At 34.1% G+C, this 16,213-nt stretch overlaps 1 protein-coding gene across 1 annotated transcript; it reads left to right on the forward strand.

Annotated features, from left to right (window-relative positions):
* The first annotated feature begins 2,701 nt into the window (after positions 1-2,701).
* On the forward strand, positions 2,702-16,005 carry LOC105786245 (villin-3). The gene is made up of 24 exons (XM_012612603.2): positions 2,702-3,082; positions 4,964-5,118; positions 5,379-5,478; positions 5,642-5,710; positions 5,806-6,042; positions 6,183-6,360; positions 6,520-6,652; positions 7,425-7,584; positions 7,664-7,814; positions 7,896-7,996; positions 8,083-8,241; positions 9,465-9,533; positions 9,602-9,670; positions 9,778-9,915; positions 10,345-10,473; positions 11,005-11,152; positions 11,287-11,297; positions 11,376-11,516; positions 11,594-11,719; positions 12,391-12,453; positions 13,104-13,202; positions 14,673-14,931; positions 15,099-15,328; positions 15,413-16,005. The coding sequence occupies exons 2-24, from the start codon at positions 5,063-5,065 to the stop codon at positions 15,524-15,526; spliced, it is 2,940 nt and encodes a 979-aa protein (XP_012468057.1). The 5' UTR covers positions 2,702-3,082; positions 4,964-5,062; the 3' UTR covers positions 15,527-16,005.
* Positions 16,006-16,213: the final 208 nt, after the last annotated feature.

A 16,213-nucleotide genomic window follows, 5' to 3' on the forward strand; every position in this document is an offset into this window, starting at 1 on the left:
GAAAAATAGGTAGACAATGCCTAACGTTTAAATATTTTTTATTTTTGAAATTTTAAGAATCGAGACTAAATTGATAGAATGTGTAAAGTTGATGTTTAAATTTGTTAAAATTTGTAGAACTAGGACCAAATGGATAGAACCTGTAGACATTAGAGGGTTGAATTTGTTGTCATGCCGATATGACAAAACACCACGTCAATATTCTGTTAATGATTTAACAAATGAGTAACCAAAATATTAAATTTCGAAAACATTACTCACTAAAATAAATAAATAAAAATTAAAATTGGGTGACTAAAACAAAAACATGCTCATAATTAGGAGACCATTAATATAGTTTACCCTTAACTTGAATACTTGTAATTAAATTAACATAAAACACTTTAAAAAGTTGATTGAAAAGCTTATTTTAAAAATTTTAAGTCATCTTATAAATTAAAATAACTCAATCAGCAGTAGAGGTGCTCATGGGCCGGGTCGGGCCCAGAAAAAATTTCAGCCCGCATCCTAGGCCCGGGCCCGACCCGGCCTGAAATATGGGACTGAGATTTTGTCCAGGCCCAGCCCGGGAAAAATTCCTAAGCCCGAGCCCGACCCATTTTTAATAAAACACTAAAAATTTATTTTTAAAAAAAATTTAAAAAAGTATTTTAAAAATATTTTAAAACTAAAAAACTAAAATATATTTATTATATTCGGGCAGAGCCGGGCTGGGTCTGGGCCAAAAAAGTGGTGCCCAAGGCCCGACCCATTTTCTAAACGGGCCTCATTTTTTTTCCAAGCCCATATTTCGAGCCTATATTTTTACTCAAACCCTCCCATATTTCGGGCGGACCATCGGGCCTGGCCGGGCCACCCGGCCCATGAGCACCTCTAATCAGCAGACCGCAAAGCTCTTAAGCCCAACTAAAATGATTTATTTTTCCATTCCATAAATGGAAGAGAAGAAGAAGAAGAAGAAGAAGAAGAAGAAGAAGAAGAAGAAGAAGAAACTAAAACCATATAGATGAAAAGAAACCAGATTTCTAGTAATAAGTTTGTCTAACATAAATGGTAGAGCAACATAAATGGCACAGCACATGGCTGTTAATTATAAAAAGCTTATAATTTTTTAATATTTGAGTTTTAAAATAATTTATAATTTTCATAATATTTTTTTGAATTTTATAAAATTTTATTAAAATTATTAAGATTTTTTCAATTTTAAATATTCTATTTTTATTTAATATTTTTGAAATAATTATAATTTTTAAAACTTTTATTTTTAATATTTAAAATAATTTTTGAATTTTTTTACAAATTTTAAAACAAATTTTTGAAATTTTGTTTTATAAATTTTATAAAATTTTGAATTTTTATTGATGTAGAATGTAACATCAACATTATAACAGTTGAGTCAATCTCTGTTAATAGTCTCGCTAGTACAATAACAACTAGTAACAACGAATAATATATATAACGATTTTATTAGTCAAAGGTTTAATTGATGTAATTTTTGAGTTTTAGTACTCAATATATATATATATATATATATATATATATATATATATATATATATTGCAAAGGTGTTTGATTGACTTTTTGTGTGAAAATGTTTGAAGGTTTTTTTTTTATATACTCTTAAGTTCTAATAAACTAAGTTTTATAATATGTAAGATGTAAATAAGGGTGAAGCTAAAATTTTTTGAGGATAGAGAGAATTAAATTATATATTTTACGAGAGATATATTATATATTTAATTTTAAAAAAATTAAATTAAAATTTTATCATTTTAAAGGTTAAGATATAATTTTATTGTATACTAACTTCAAATTTTACAAGTTTTAAAGTGCTAAAAGTACAATTTCTCTCTTTGTATTATTTTTATTTTTTATAAGAATGGGTAGAGGTTATCCAAAGATTAAACTTGAGGACTAAATTGTGTATATATGTCGGTTTTTTTGGTTAATTGGCTAAATAGGTATTTTTTTCAAGATTTATGAAAATAAGTCAATTTTAGAGAGAGTTTGTGAAATCGCGTCCAGTTAGACGAGTTTTTGCTGACATGTCAGGAAAGCGCGCCTAACTGAAAGCGTTTTTTAAAAATTCCAAAGAAAACGCGTCCAGTTGGGCATACTTTTACTAACATGTCAGCAAAAGCTCGTCTGATAACTGTGCAGAAAGCTTGCCCAGCTAGACACGCTTTTTATACTCTCTCTTCAAAATCGACCTATTTCCTTAAAGCTTCAAAAAAAAAAAACCGGCCTATTAAGAAAAATAACGACATATATGACAAAATTAGCCAAATTTGAGATTGATATGAATTAAATATTTAAATAAAAACAATTTGTTACTTTACATGTCATTAGTCTATTTAAAAATTTTGGAATTTTTATATATAAAAATAAAAAGTTATTTTCTCTAAAAATAATAATATAATAATCTTTAACCTAATCCCAATATTATTATTATTATTTGTTTTGCCCATAATAGATATAAAAAAGATAATTACCAATATATTTATCTAAATTATGGTGAAAACGAAAACGAAATAATATTTCGTATTTCCAAATTATCCTTGACTGGAAATAAGAAAAGAAAAGAAAAAATCTATGTAAGCAATGGCATGGTGACCGGATATTTTTACAAAGTAACGATTTTTGTTTGCCCAAAATTCAGTCTCAAAGATATATTTTTTTCCTTTTTCAAATCTTTTCTTTTCATTTCTTTTCCTTGGATATACAAAACAAAGCCAACAAAGATTATATATTTCTCGCCCTCTCTCTCTCTCTCTCTCTCTCTCTCTCTGTCCTCTGCTCTATCGGCTTCTTCTTTTTTCTTTCGGCTTTCAATCATCATAATTCCTTACATTCATATTTCTCAGTCTCTGAATTTGCAAATCTCGAAAAAGACTGAAAAATAATGAATAGATAAAGTTGGAGAGAGAAACACTCACCCAACACATGACAATACCATTGCAATAATTCACTTTTTTTTCTTGCTCAATATATCTTCTCTTCCCTTTTTCTTTAGTATTTACTTGCCAACTCTGCTTACCCTTCCCTTGTTCCAACTCAAAGAGGGAGAGATCTCTCTTTCAAGGTAACTTCTTTTTTTTTTTTTTGTTATTGTTTTACTTGATTTTATCAGTTTTTTGGGTTATAACTCGTTTGGATCTCCATTTTTTCGTGTTTGATTTCATTTGTTGATCTGGGTATGCTTGATTTTGTTAGTTTTAATGGGTTTTGTTTATTTTTTTCCTTAATTCTTGTTTTGATCTAATTGCCTGATGCGAATGTCATTTTTTTAGATTGTTCTCGAATTTCTATTTTATCTTTAAGCTGCTAGATCATGATGGTTCTATCTGCTTGTTAAATCTTTATTCTCCTATTTTAAGTGCAAGGGAATTTAATAATTTAGTTTTATGGCAGGGGCTATAGGAATGATTTAATTTGTTATTGGTAACTAAGCATTAGAGCTTAAAAGATCTTAGCTCTGAGCAAATTTTCTGAATGGTTGTTGAATTCGTCTTATTCTGTTTTTTCTTGCTTTCCTGTCCCGTGATTGATTATGTTAATTGCTGCTTGGATTGCTTATCAATGGCACTAATGCTAAAAATTCTTTGCTGCCTTGCAATCTTCTGATTATTTGTGTTAATTGTTGATTTTGATTTTTCTACGGATGACAAGATTCGAACAAGACTGATTAGGGTATTCTCCTAAGAGCGTGAAACAACTGAAAGCATGTGTTTGGAACTTTGTGTGTGTGTGTGTGTGTGATAAGTGGTCTTTTGTTATAATATAATCAAAATGATGGATGATTGGTTTAAAGAATGGCCGTTTCTCTTATTAATTTCAGTATCATGTGAAGTTGGCACATCTGTGTCTATATGGAAATATGACTATTTTTAGTTAGAGGTAGAATGCTGGTTGGTGATCCCCTGTTTATTATGTGAACTTTATCTTGATGTGCTGAATTTGGCGATGAGTGATGCATGGACAGGACACATTGTTCATGTTTATATTAGCTGAAAAGTTGCTCCTAGTCCTTCATATAGTGGTGCTGAATATAAAATACGTAATAAAATATTAACTTTATGGAAGGCTTCACTCTTATTCTATCTTTTACCAAACCAGGATCAGGCAAGTGTTACTCTTGACATGGATAACTGTCTTTAGGGACTAAAAATGTAATTACTGTAGTAGCCTAATTAATCCATGGGGCATTTTGAGTGGACAGGTAGATTTGATTTTGAAAGGAAGATATAAGTTCTTAGGGCATTAATCCTGGGGGGAGTTTCCTTCTCGTGTGGATCAAATTCCATGCATTAATGTAGAGAGGGGAGAAGTTTTTATGCTAATCAGCTGTCTAAGTGTTCAAGGATTCTTTTAAGAAAATAATCATTCTCACAACCAAATGCATGCTTTTGTGATGGTTGGTTTCCGAACTTCTTATGAAATCATGATGGGGCTTCATTGTTCAAATTTCCATGTATTGAAATAAACGGTAGTTTCTTGTTTCTAATGGGAAGTTGGTTATCAAGCTCACCTTGAAAGGAGGTCATGGGGAAGAAAGGGATCAGCGACTAAGATTGTTAATGTTATTTACAAGTATTTTAGTTAGAAGCAATACATCTTAAGTCAGCTGGGTTGTATGCTAGGACATATAGAGACTTTCTCAAATTTCTTAACAGTACAGGTGCTGCAACATGGGCTTGTTGCTGAAAATTGTGAAAGTTGTGACTTCTTTTTGATTGGTGCTGTTATAAAAAGCGAAATTGAGTTTTGCTTTCGCCCCGATTATTACACTGTTATATCTTATTTTCTGCTTATATAGTGCACTGTGAATTAGGAACATAATTTTAGACAGCTTAAATTATCGTAAGCATTGATTTTTTTTTTCTTTTTTATTATTTTCTTTAGAATTTATTTTGGACTGTAACTTAATTTTTCCTTGCATGATCTAATACCTGTATTTCTCCAGTAAGTTTTGGCCAACTTCCACACTGGTGAAGGTTGGATTCTCGAGTTGAGCTATTATATATTTTCTTGGCAAAACATCAATAAAGAAGAACTCCGAGAAATGTCTAGCCCTGCAAAAGTTCTAGACCCTGCATTTCAAGGAGTGGGTCAAAAACCGTATCCTTAAAATGAAGGGCATATAATAAGTTGTGAATTTATGGACTTGACATTTTTTTTACCTTTTCTTTTATATAAGAGTGGATATATGTGTGTGTATTTAACTTTTGATAAGAGAAACAAGAATAAACTATTTTTCCAACATCGCCATGAAAACAAAAATAGTCAAGCTTTTTGCTTGTTTTAAGATGTGTGCTTATGTTCCATATATATCCCAATAGTTTTTCTACGCAAGGGCTGTTGCACTTGACATCTTACAGTGGGACTGAAATCTGGCGTATTGAGAATTTTCAGCCAGTTCCGTTGCCAAAGTCCGACTATGGAAAATTCTACATGGGGGATTCTTATATTGTCTTACAGGTGAACACTCTATTTCTCTCTTGCTTGCTGTATCTTGTATGGATGCACATTGGCAGAACATGCATTTTTTATCCTTTTTCTGGGACAAGATAAATCATTCAAGGTGAATCACTGCTTTTTTTAACGTCTCAGTCATTTTGTTTTTAATATGTTATCTTTGTAGACAACACCTAGCAAGGGTGGTTCGTATCTATATGATATACACTTCTGGATTGGTAAAGATACTACTCAGGTGTGCATCTACTTTTTCTAGTCTTAATTTGTTCAGGATTTATATGTGCCTTAAAATAAAGTAAGACATCGTTTGAGATCATTTTTCACATGCAGGATGAGGCTGGAACGGCTGCTATCAAAACTATTGAGCTTGATGCAGTACTAGGAGGGCGTGCTGTGCAGCACAGGGAACTTCAAGGCCATGAATCTGACAAATTTTTGTCATATTTTAAACCTTGCATTATACCATTGGAAGGTGGTATTGCTACAGGATTTAAAAAGCCAGAAGAAGAAGAGTTTGAGAAACGGTTATATGTCTGCAGAGGAAAGCGGGTTGTCAGATTGAAGCAGGTATATGGTGCTCTTTACATATGTTTGATGAGTATGGATAGAAAGAAGCAAGAAAGCAAATTACTATCTGCTAATTATAAACTATTTAATATGAGACTGCTGAGGATCAGGTAAATATCATTTTGTGTTATTCTCTTCAGGTTCCTTTTGCTCGATCTTCACTGAATCACGATGATGTATTTATCCTAGACACTCAGAATAAGATTTATCAGTTCAATGGTGCAAACTCTAATATTCAAGAAAGAGCAAAGGCATTAGAAGTTATTCAGTTTTTAAAGGAAAAGTACCATGATGGGACGTGTGATGTTGCAATTGTTGGTAAGGGCGCATGCATTTACGGTATCAATGATGCTGTTTTTCCTGTTCTTCTAGTAATCTATAAGTACTGATTGAATTGCCTGAAAGGTTTGTTTATTTTACTCCACTGTACCTTTTGAATATTTACTTATATATGGATTAATGTAATCACCCTGCCAGATGATGGAAAATTGGACACAGAGTCCGACTCTGGTGAGTTTTGGGTTCTCTTTGGTGGTTTTGCTCCAATAGGAAAGAAGGTTCACAATGAAGATGATCTTATTCCTGAGACTTATCCTGCTAAACTGTACAGGTACTTTATGTTTCTCTTTGCAAGCATGCATCAAATGCTGTTTTTATGCAACTCGAAATGCTTAAGCTTCCACATATTTCCATATTGCATTTAATTTATTTCCTTCGGTATAACAGTTCTTAAACTCTAGCTGTTCTAATGTGACTAATATTAATCCTAGTCTTAATTAATGGAGTTATGGAAACTTTTACCTATCATTTCAACCTCCAAGCCCATTCATTTTAGTTTATCCAATTTGTTCAATGTCTGATGTTTCTCATATGTTATGGAATTTTGATTATTTTTATGCTGCAAGAAATCTGAAATCAAGTTCTTTAATGTGTTATCAAGAATATTGTTATTAGGATGAAGTCATGAGGCTGCCTTATAGTTTAAGGTTAGCTTTATTTATTTCGTACTCCCTTGTGTTGATTTCCTTTTTTCGTTATCAAAAAGGAAAAGGAGAAAAGGATATTTGGAGTGGACCTTAGAAAGCCTTCCTGGGTATAGGCAATTTCTCTGGAGAGAACATAGATAACTCATTATGCTTATTTAGAGTTCTGCCAGACAGCTTTAACAGTACTTTTTTGGTCACCATTATCATGTATAATATAGGTGAACTGAATTATCTTTTTAGATGTTTGTTTTAAGGTAGAGCCTCTATTTTGGGGCAATTTTAAGTAAGTAGGCAGTCCTGATTATAATCTTTTTGAGTCAATACTATTTTTGTTACTATTGGTTTTAAAGCTATATGTCTTATCAATTGCTAATTTGGAATTATTGGTTCCTGTAGCATAACTGATGGTGAGGTGAAGATCGTAGAAGGGGAACTATCAAAAGGCCTCTTGGAGAACAACAAATGCTATCTACTAGACTGTGGTGCTGAGGTTTTTGTTTGGGTTGGACGGGTGACACAAGTAGAGGACAGAAAAGCTGCCAGTCAAGCTGCTGAGGTAGAGGTTGAGGAATGGTTTTGATTTCTTCATGTATTTCAAGAACATGAATTCTAATTCTGAACCTTTTTATCTCCAGGACTTTGTTAGCAGCCAGCAAAGACCAAAAGCAACACGCATTACCCGTGTCATCCAAGGATATGAAACTAATTCGTTCAAGGCCAACTTTGATTCTTGGCCGGCAGGGTCCACAGCACCTGGTGGCGAGGAGGGAAGAGGAAAAGTAGCTGGTACGGATCTCTAATAAGCTGTAAAATACACTATTATATTTTGTGGTTAATATTGTTGAATGGTGTTTTTTCTACTGGTAGCCTTGCTTAAGCAACAAGGAGTTGGTATCAAGGGGATGACTAAAAGTGCTCCTGTAATTGAAGAAGTTCCTCCTTTGCTCGAAGGCAGTGGAAAGATGGAGGTCGAGTTAATAGTCTGCTTGGGTTTTGCCATTTGACTTGACAGACACAAACTCTTGACTCAAATGCAGTGTTGCTTGTTTTTCAGGTCTGGTGCATCAATGGCAGTGCTAAGACACCATTGCAAAAAGAGGATGTTGGTAAATTCTATAGTGGAGACTGCTATATTGTTCTTTATACCTACCACTCGGGTGAGAGGAAAGAAGATTACTTTCTATGCTGTTGGATTGGAAAGGATAGCATTGAGGTAATTTACATTATTCTTAGTTGGGTATGAAATAATTTAAAAAATATGCCTGTTGTTCCTGATAGAACTTATGTCCATAGAGCAATGTCAAACAGTGGAGTTTGATGTTAAATAATATGGACTACAGCGCTGCCAATATGAGCTGCTTGTCATTACTAAAATAACCTATATATGCTTCCAATATGAATGCCTACCACTGATATAGAATTTCTATGTTACCTTCCTAATTTCGTACACATTGTAAAGTTGGATCACCACCTAATTTGGATTACTAAGCTGCCAATACATTTCCTTTTCATCAAGCTAACTCTATCTTGGCATTCATAGGTATCATTAGTTTTTGCCCCTTGTCAATCTTAAATCACTTTGAATTGCATTATCGTTGGGAGGGTAGAATTTCCATTGCACCTATGAGATTCTTAATTTTAAGATCAGAATGGTGAATGCACACAAGAATATGTGTATATAATTATACATATAACTGTTCTTTAGCACTGGAGTTTAAATCATGAAGGACTAACAATATTTGGTAAAATATGAAAATCTATAAAATTTAGGAAACCTGTGCTAATTCTGATTGCAATAATTGCTGCTGGAAACATATATCTGTTTAGAGACTCCTAATCTGGATGCATCTGGAATGGGTATAAATGCTAGGGAGAGGTTTGCACAAAGTAGAGTAATCAGTAGCTGGGATTAAGATTTACTTGTCAAATTAAAACTTAAGAATGGTACCTTGAACATAAACATTTGAAGGAAAAAGCAAAACCTAAAATCTTTGCTATGAAATTGAAAACAAAAAAGGATCTTGATAGCTGTTATATGTTTTCCCATTATGATGTTACATTAACCATCATGTGTATCTCTACTTATGATACCTTTTGTTTTTGAAATATAATTTTTACATTTCCAATTTCTTTGCAACAAGTTCCAGATTTATTCTCATTGTCAATTTTGAAAATTTTAGGAAATTATTTGTACTGTACTTTTCTTTGTTTGGTGAATTGGTTTCTTGCTCATTTAATGGGCCAAATGTCTTTCTTTTGGCTTGTTTTCTTTTATCAGATCTGTAATTACTTTTCGCATTCCTCATGTTCTTTGTATGGAAGATAGATATGCTTAGATAGTCACATGTGAACTTAATGGACGTCATCCTGGTGATGGTCATTCCTGCCACTTGACTTTTTTTTTTCTTCTAAAAGTAGACATATTTCTTAACTCAGGAGGACCAAAAGATGGCTGCTCGGTTGGCTAATACAATGTGTAACTCACTCAAGGGGAGGCCCATTCAGGTATTATATTAGCTTTGCCTGAATATAATGATTCTAATGCTTGTGTTTCTAATAGATGTTTCTTGCAGGGTCGAGTATTTGAAGGTAAAGAGCCACCCCAGTTCATTGCACTATTCCAACCCATGGTTGTCCTTAAGGTATTCAATTTGACTCAATGTTTTAAAATTTCATTACCAATTGCTTGAGAGTCTTTGGTTAGATTTGGAGGGTATCATCTAATTTCCTATGATTGATTCCTATCTAGGGTGGTTTAAGCACTGGCTATAAGAAGAGTATAGCAGACAAAGGCTTGACAGATGAAACCTATACTGCAGAGAGTGTTGCTCTAATTCAGATTTCAGGAACAGCTGTACACAATAATAAAACATTGCAAGTTGATGCGGTATGTATTAGTTGGTTATTTTTTTAGAGGTGGCAAAATAAGCCCGAACCCAGAAATCTGACCAGAAAAAGGCAACCCCAACCTGTTCATACCCGATTTGATCAAAAGTCTAAAACTCGAACCTAAAAATGCCCAAACTCGAAGAAACCTGAAACTGAAAAAGCTTGAGCTTGAAAACTCTGAACTTGAAAAAAACCCAAACTCAAGACTGGCCTAATTAAACCGAACTAGTCACTGTATTGCATTAGTTGAAATACTCATTATCTCCCCATTATTTTACTTCTTGTTAGATGTAAGCTAATTTAGGTGACATCCACTTTTTTTTTATGACTGTCCCTGCATTTTTTTGTTATGATGTCTGCAGTATGATTATCCATTCCTTTTGTAACCTAACAGCAATGCCCTTATTTTTGTAAAACTTTTGTTTAGGTGGCAACATCATTGAACTCAACTGACTGCTTCCTCTTGCAATCTGGATCCTCAATTTTTACTTGGCATGGAAATCAAAGCACTTATGAACAGCAGCAATTAGCTGCAAAAGTTGCTGAGTTTTTGAAGGTACACTCATAGATAGTTCGACTTTTGGGCTTTGTTGTGACAAGATAAAAGCTCATTATTTTCTTGGGAAACCTGGTAATGATTTTATATAGTTACAGTCAAGCATCTGAGTTCCAACAAGTTGAGTTGACCAGCTAATCAATACAACTGAAATAAAAAGAATGTTTGGTATTGCCTGTACTAATAAAATGTTAGGATTTAATTATTATAATGTTTACAGTATTTTTTGAGTATTTGATCACATTCTTCAGCTGATTATGCCTATTTTCTGCATTTTGAGATGCAGTTTGTTTAGGTATTTGCAATTTTTTCCCCCTTTGAATTCCTCCTGAATACATTGTGGGGCAAGATAAAATATACTGGAAATAAATATTTAGTTGGCTGTATTTTTTCTCTTGTATAGTTTATATTTCAAGAAGGCTTTTACATGGTTTTGGCTCAATAATAGAAGTCAATGATAGCACTTTCTATTTCTTTGAAGCAACTGCATCCATGTTAATCAATCATCCATTCATCTTCTTTTGCCCTCAGCCTGGAGTTGTTCTTAAATATGCTAAAGAAGGAACAGAGAGCAATGCGTTCTGGTCTGCACTTGGAGGAAAACAAAGTTATACCAGCAAAAAAGCATCTACAGAGACTGTCAGGGATCCCCACTTGTTCACTTTCTCTTTTAATAAAGGTGGTTCTTAGTCATGAATGTGATCTACTTTGTTTTCAAATTTGTGCTCTAAGATATCTCATTCCTGCCTGAGTTGTTAATGCCATTCTAACTCTCTTTCCTTGATTTTGTCTTTCTCCACATGGATGCCTCAGGAAAGTTTGAGGTGAGTTTTTCTGTTAATGTAATTGAAACTTGTTCCTACAGGTATCTTCTATATGTAAGTTTCCATTTTGTTGTGCAGGTTGAGGAAGTTTACAATTTCTCTCAGGACGATCTCTTGACAGAAGATATTTTGATACTTGACACACATGCTGAAGTGTTTGTTTGGGTTGGTCAATCTGTAGACACCAAAGAAAAGCAAAATGTTTTTGAAATTGGCCAGGTATAAATAAAATATTGATTCCTTCATACTTTTATCTTTCCAATATGCTCGATATTCATTTTAGAAGTTTTTTGCAGAAATACATAGGCTTGGCTGCATCTCTAGATGGTTTGTCCCCAAATGTTCCACTTTATAAAGTTTCTGAAGGAAATGAACCCTGCTTCTTCACAACATTCTTTTCATGGGATTCCACCCGAGCTACTGTATGCGTCCTTGACTGAATTTATACTTTGTCTTTGAGTTACTGTCACTTTCAATTATTGTTAAATCATTTTTGTCTTCATGAACAACAAATGAGTTCTATTCTCAGCTTGTCTATTCAAAATGGGAGAATATCGAGACTATTCGATCCATATGGTTTCAACCAATGCGCATATTTTTGTAATGAGGAAATGTTCGAATAGTTGGATGGAGAGCATGCATGAGATTAAGTGACCATTTAAGCACATATTTTGAGGTTCAAGAGATGAGAAGTCAAAGCATAAGACTTTTAAACTTTAAATTGAAGTGAGAGAGCCCCGATGATGGAAAAGCAGGATAGGCGTTATAATGATGAATTGATATTTTATGGACTAGAGATGGAATAGATTAGCATAGTGCACTGTGTTTTAATAAACTACTATTGGATTCTTCCAAAATTTGAATTTTAAGATCATACTGATGAGATCTTGTATTTTGAATAATATCAGCATTACACTGTTGATGTTACGCATGGTGTACCCAGAGGAAAAACAGCTCTATTAGTTCTGTAGTCACTGAAATCAATGACTCCCCTTTTTTGTTTATAAGAGTTAATAGATTTTTGACTGACAGATTCGTCCTTTCATGGATGTTGCATTCAACTGTAACCATTCAATATTTATGTTTGATGCAGGTGCAAGGAAACTCGTTCCAGAAAAAGGTGGCATTGCTTTTTGGAGCTAGCCATGCTGTAGAGGTAAATTCTTTCTTTAATTATCTTGAAATGTAAAAAAGGTTATATACATGAAGTTTCTGTCTGTACCAAGAATTTTGATCATAAAAAAAAAAAATCTAATAGGATTTAACTTTCATGGCTCCTTGCATGGAAAATAACTTTTTATCAATGTATGAAATTTTGATGGATGGAGAGCTTGGATAATATTGCGATATAACATTTCATCTTTTGCTGTTGTTCAATAGGGGTTCTTTTTGGCTTCCTTTTGTATCTTATTCCGGCTTCTTTAAGTGTTAAAAACTTTTTAGTTGTTTATCCATTGTGGACATCTAGAACCATTTTTGTATTAACCATATTTTTCTTTAAGTGTTAAATAGAGAAAGAGGATGTGTCTTGGGTGACGCTTAAATCAAAATTTACAGATGAATTTATGTGATCATCTAATTACACTTGATGACAAAGAACTTTAGTAGTGGTTGCCCCTGTGTTGGAGTCTTTGATCCTGACCTTGTTGTAGTCTCCGTGGAGGGTAACAATTCCTATTGGTTAATTAAGAACAGTGATAGTATATCTAATTTGTAGATGATGATCTCTTGCTCTCTCTTTCGCTCTGAACAATTATATTTACTAAACTAGTTCCTTAACTGATGGATTCCATGCTGCTGAGACAGGTCAAGTCCAACGGGAACCAAGGGGGTCCCACTCAAAGGGCTTCAGCTTTAGCTGCCTTATCTTCTGCATTCAATCCATCTTCCAAATCAACCCCTTCGGTAATAATCTTTACACACACACACACACACACACACACACACATGTATATATAGTTTCAATTACATATGCTGCTTAACTTTTTCTGAACTCTTCTCTGTTTTTTTCCTTCTGTTTCTACTTTGGAGTCTCATTAATAAACCTGAAAAGGAGCTAGTAAGTTGAATTGTTAATTCCATCTAGTTATAGTGGGGAACAGTTATACTATTAGCTGCTGCAGTCTGGGAAAAGCATGCGTTTTATGAGTCTTTCTTTCAAATTTTGAAATGACGTCAGTTAGATCCTATATTTAGTTCTTTGCATTGGTGGTTTAGTGTGAGTTGCTAACATTGCTGACAAGCCACCTGATGAAGTTCCCAGAAGGTTTGGAAGGGGTCTTATAAAACTGGAGATAAATGCCTTCTAAGAATACATGTAGAGTTTCATTTACTTAGAGATATCACCTACTCTACAAATGGTAATTTTTATCGAAAGTTATCACAATTGTGTTGCCCCTAACTGCCCCCATCTTTCCAACCCTTTCTCCTTTGACATGCTTTTGTACCTGCTGCTAGAAGCAGTTCTGACATTAGCTTTTCAGTGCACAAAATGAACCATTTTTAGTCATCCCATGTACTAGTAACACTGTTTTTCCTATCTTACGAGTTATGACAAATATCGTTTGCTGCAATGTATTTTTCGTTTTGCTTATTTTGCCTACATTTTTTCCCTGTCCAAAATTGTCTTCCTCGCTGTATGGCCCAAAGGCTTATATAATTCTAGTTTCCTTATTTTGCATATGCTAATGCATTAGTGTTGAAATTTGGCACATCACAGAATGCTGAACTTCATACCCACCATATTATCAGGAACTTGGGAAAATAATTTTACCATTTACTGTCAGGAACCAGAAAGAAAGTTAAGGCATTTGATTAACCTTGCCTCCTAAGCAAGATGTTTAGTTGTGTAGGAAAATAATCCTTACCTCCTCGCTTTATGCATCCTAAGATTGATGTTTATCATCTATGCTTGCTACGAAAGTAGGATTCCAAAGGAAAAAAAAGAAAAGGGATCTTTTTGAAAGAGGAGAATGATGAGTTAGATATTTTTTTTGGTTTTAATCCTTAAATTCCCCTGTTGTGTATTCTATTTTTGGAAATTTAGTATTATTTTCCCGATCTCTTTTTCCAAATAATTTCAGCTTGATGATGCATTTATTCCCCCCTTTTTCAATTGGTTTGAATATTAGTGCTGCTTTCTTTCATCTATCATGTATGTTTTAACTTTACCTAGTTTATTTGTATTTTACTGCATGCAGTTTATTGTTGTTTCCCTTGGGCTTTTCCTGCCTTTTCCTTGATACATTCTAGTGTATTATTTGTTTTCGTTCTATAGTGATTATGGCTGAACTTCTGTGTGCTTTTATTTTGAGAGTTCAAGGCATTAATTACATTGCTTATGAGTTAAGGATTTGATATGTGTAATTGTTGCAGGCCCAGGCTCGATCCAATGGAAATAATGGCGGACCTACACAAAGAGCTTCAGCTTTAGCTGCTTTGTCATCTGCATTCAATCCATCATCAGCAAGCAAAACGTCAGCTCCAAAGCCTTCAAGCAGTGGTCAGGGTTCTCAAAGGGCAGCAGCTGTAGCTGCTCTTTCGTCGGTTCTTACTGCTGAAAAGAAGAAGCAACCGCACGATGGATCTCCTATAAAATCCACTAGCAGCACTCCTGCTGTATCCAGCCCACTTTGTAAGAACCCCATTGTACTTTGAACTGTATGATATCTAAGAAACAGGAACCATTGCTTTAGGCTGATCCACAAGAATTTGCTAAATCTCCCGCCAGCTTCTTTAATTGAATTTGACCCCATTTCTTCATATAATTCTGAAACTGTCTGATGCCTTGATATTGTACAGCTGAAGCACAGAGTGAGGCAGACCCTTCTGAAGCTGAGGATTCTCAATTGGTTGCTGAAGCCAAGGAGGCTGGTGTAGCATCCCAAACCAATGGGGATGATTCAGAACCAAAGCAAAAGATACTGCAGGACGAGAATGGGAGTGGAAGCACTCAAAGTGCATATAGTTATGAGCAACTGAAAGCCATAACTGGTAATGCTGCAACCGGAATTGATCTCAAACAGAGAGAGGTTTGTTCTGCCATCGATGTTTTAAGTTGATTCTTATTCCATTTTCCCTGAACATATCCATATTCTCACTCTTCAATTTCTCAGGCTTATTTGTCGGATAATGAGTTCCAGACAGTATTCGGTATGGAAAAAGAAGCTTTCTATAAATTACCAAAGTGGAAGCAAGACCTGAAGAAGAAGAAAGTTGGTCTATTCTAAGTGTTAGGGGATTTAAACAAGTTATTATGTGCTTCATCTCCATTCAACTAGCAATCCGTCATTCATTTTGATCTTTGATTCTGCCAAAAAATTATTGTTTCGTTGGAATATGATTTCTGGATTGCCATGTCTAGCTTTTTGCCTTTTGCCTTCTTGATGAATGTAGTTGCGGTTAGTATTCAAGGTTGATCATATGATGATTTCAAAAGAGTGATTTTTCCCCTTTCCTTTTTGGTTGGTTTCCCCCCCTATCTTCTCATAGTGTCACTGGACACTGTAATGATCACATATTGTAGTTAAGGACAGCTTGGCATGGCATGCCAACATTCTTTCATTTGATTGCCATGTATCTCCATTATCTGTGGTTATTCAACTTTATTTTATTTTCCAATGTTTGAATTTGTTAAAGGTGCTGTATATGGTATTGCATTTGTAATGAACCACAATATTATAAGTAAAGAAAATTCATTGTTTGAGAATCACATGTTTTAATATTCTTTATTACAGATCTGTCGGAGATGATTGAAGTGGACAATCAAATGGCTTAATGAATAATGAGGGACTGTTTGAATTGTGTAATGCTGCAATTTTCCTAGTTTGAGAGATCAATCATCACTTCTGCAGCCCTTTTATCAGTTGCATGGCCATGGCATCGCCATCTAACATGATGTATCTATAACCCTTTTG

This window comes from Gossypium raimondii, chromosome 1 (assembly GCF_025698545.1).
Source record: "Gossypium raimondii isolate GPD5lz chromosome 1, ASM2569854v1, whole genome shotgun sequence".
Lineage (NCBI taxonomy): Eukaryota > Viridiplantae > Streptophyta > Magnoliopsida > Malvales > Malvaceae > Gossypium > Gossypium raimondii.

Excerpts from the sequence above, each read along its gene's own strand:
- LOC105786245 (XM_012612603.2), top strand. The coding sequence starts at position 5,063 with ATGTCTAGCCCTGCAAAAGTTCTAGACCCTGCATTTCAAGGAGTGGGT. Across the intron at positions 7,997-8,082 it reads AAGGCAGTGGAAAGATGGAG|GTCTGGTGCATCAATGGCAG; the intron begins GTCGAGTTAATA and ends CTTGTTTTTCAG. Across the intron at positions 13,203-14,672 it reads CTTCCAAATCAACCCCTTCG|GCCCAGGCTCGATCCAATGG; the intron begins GTAATAATCTTT and ends TAATTGTTGCAG.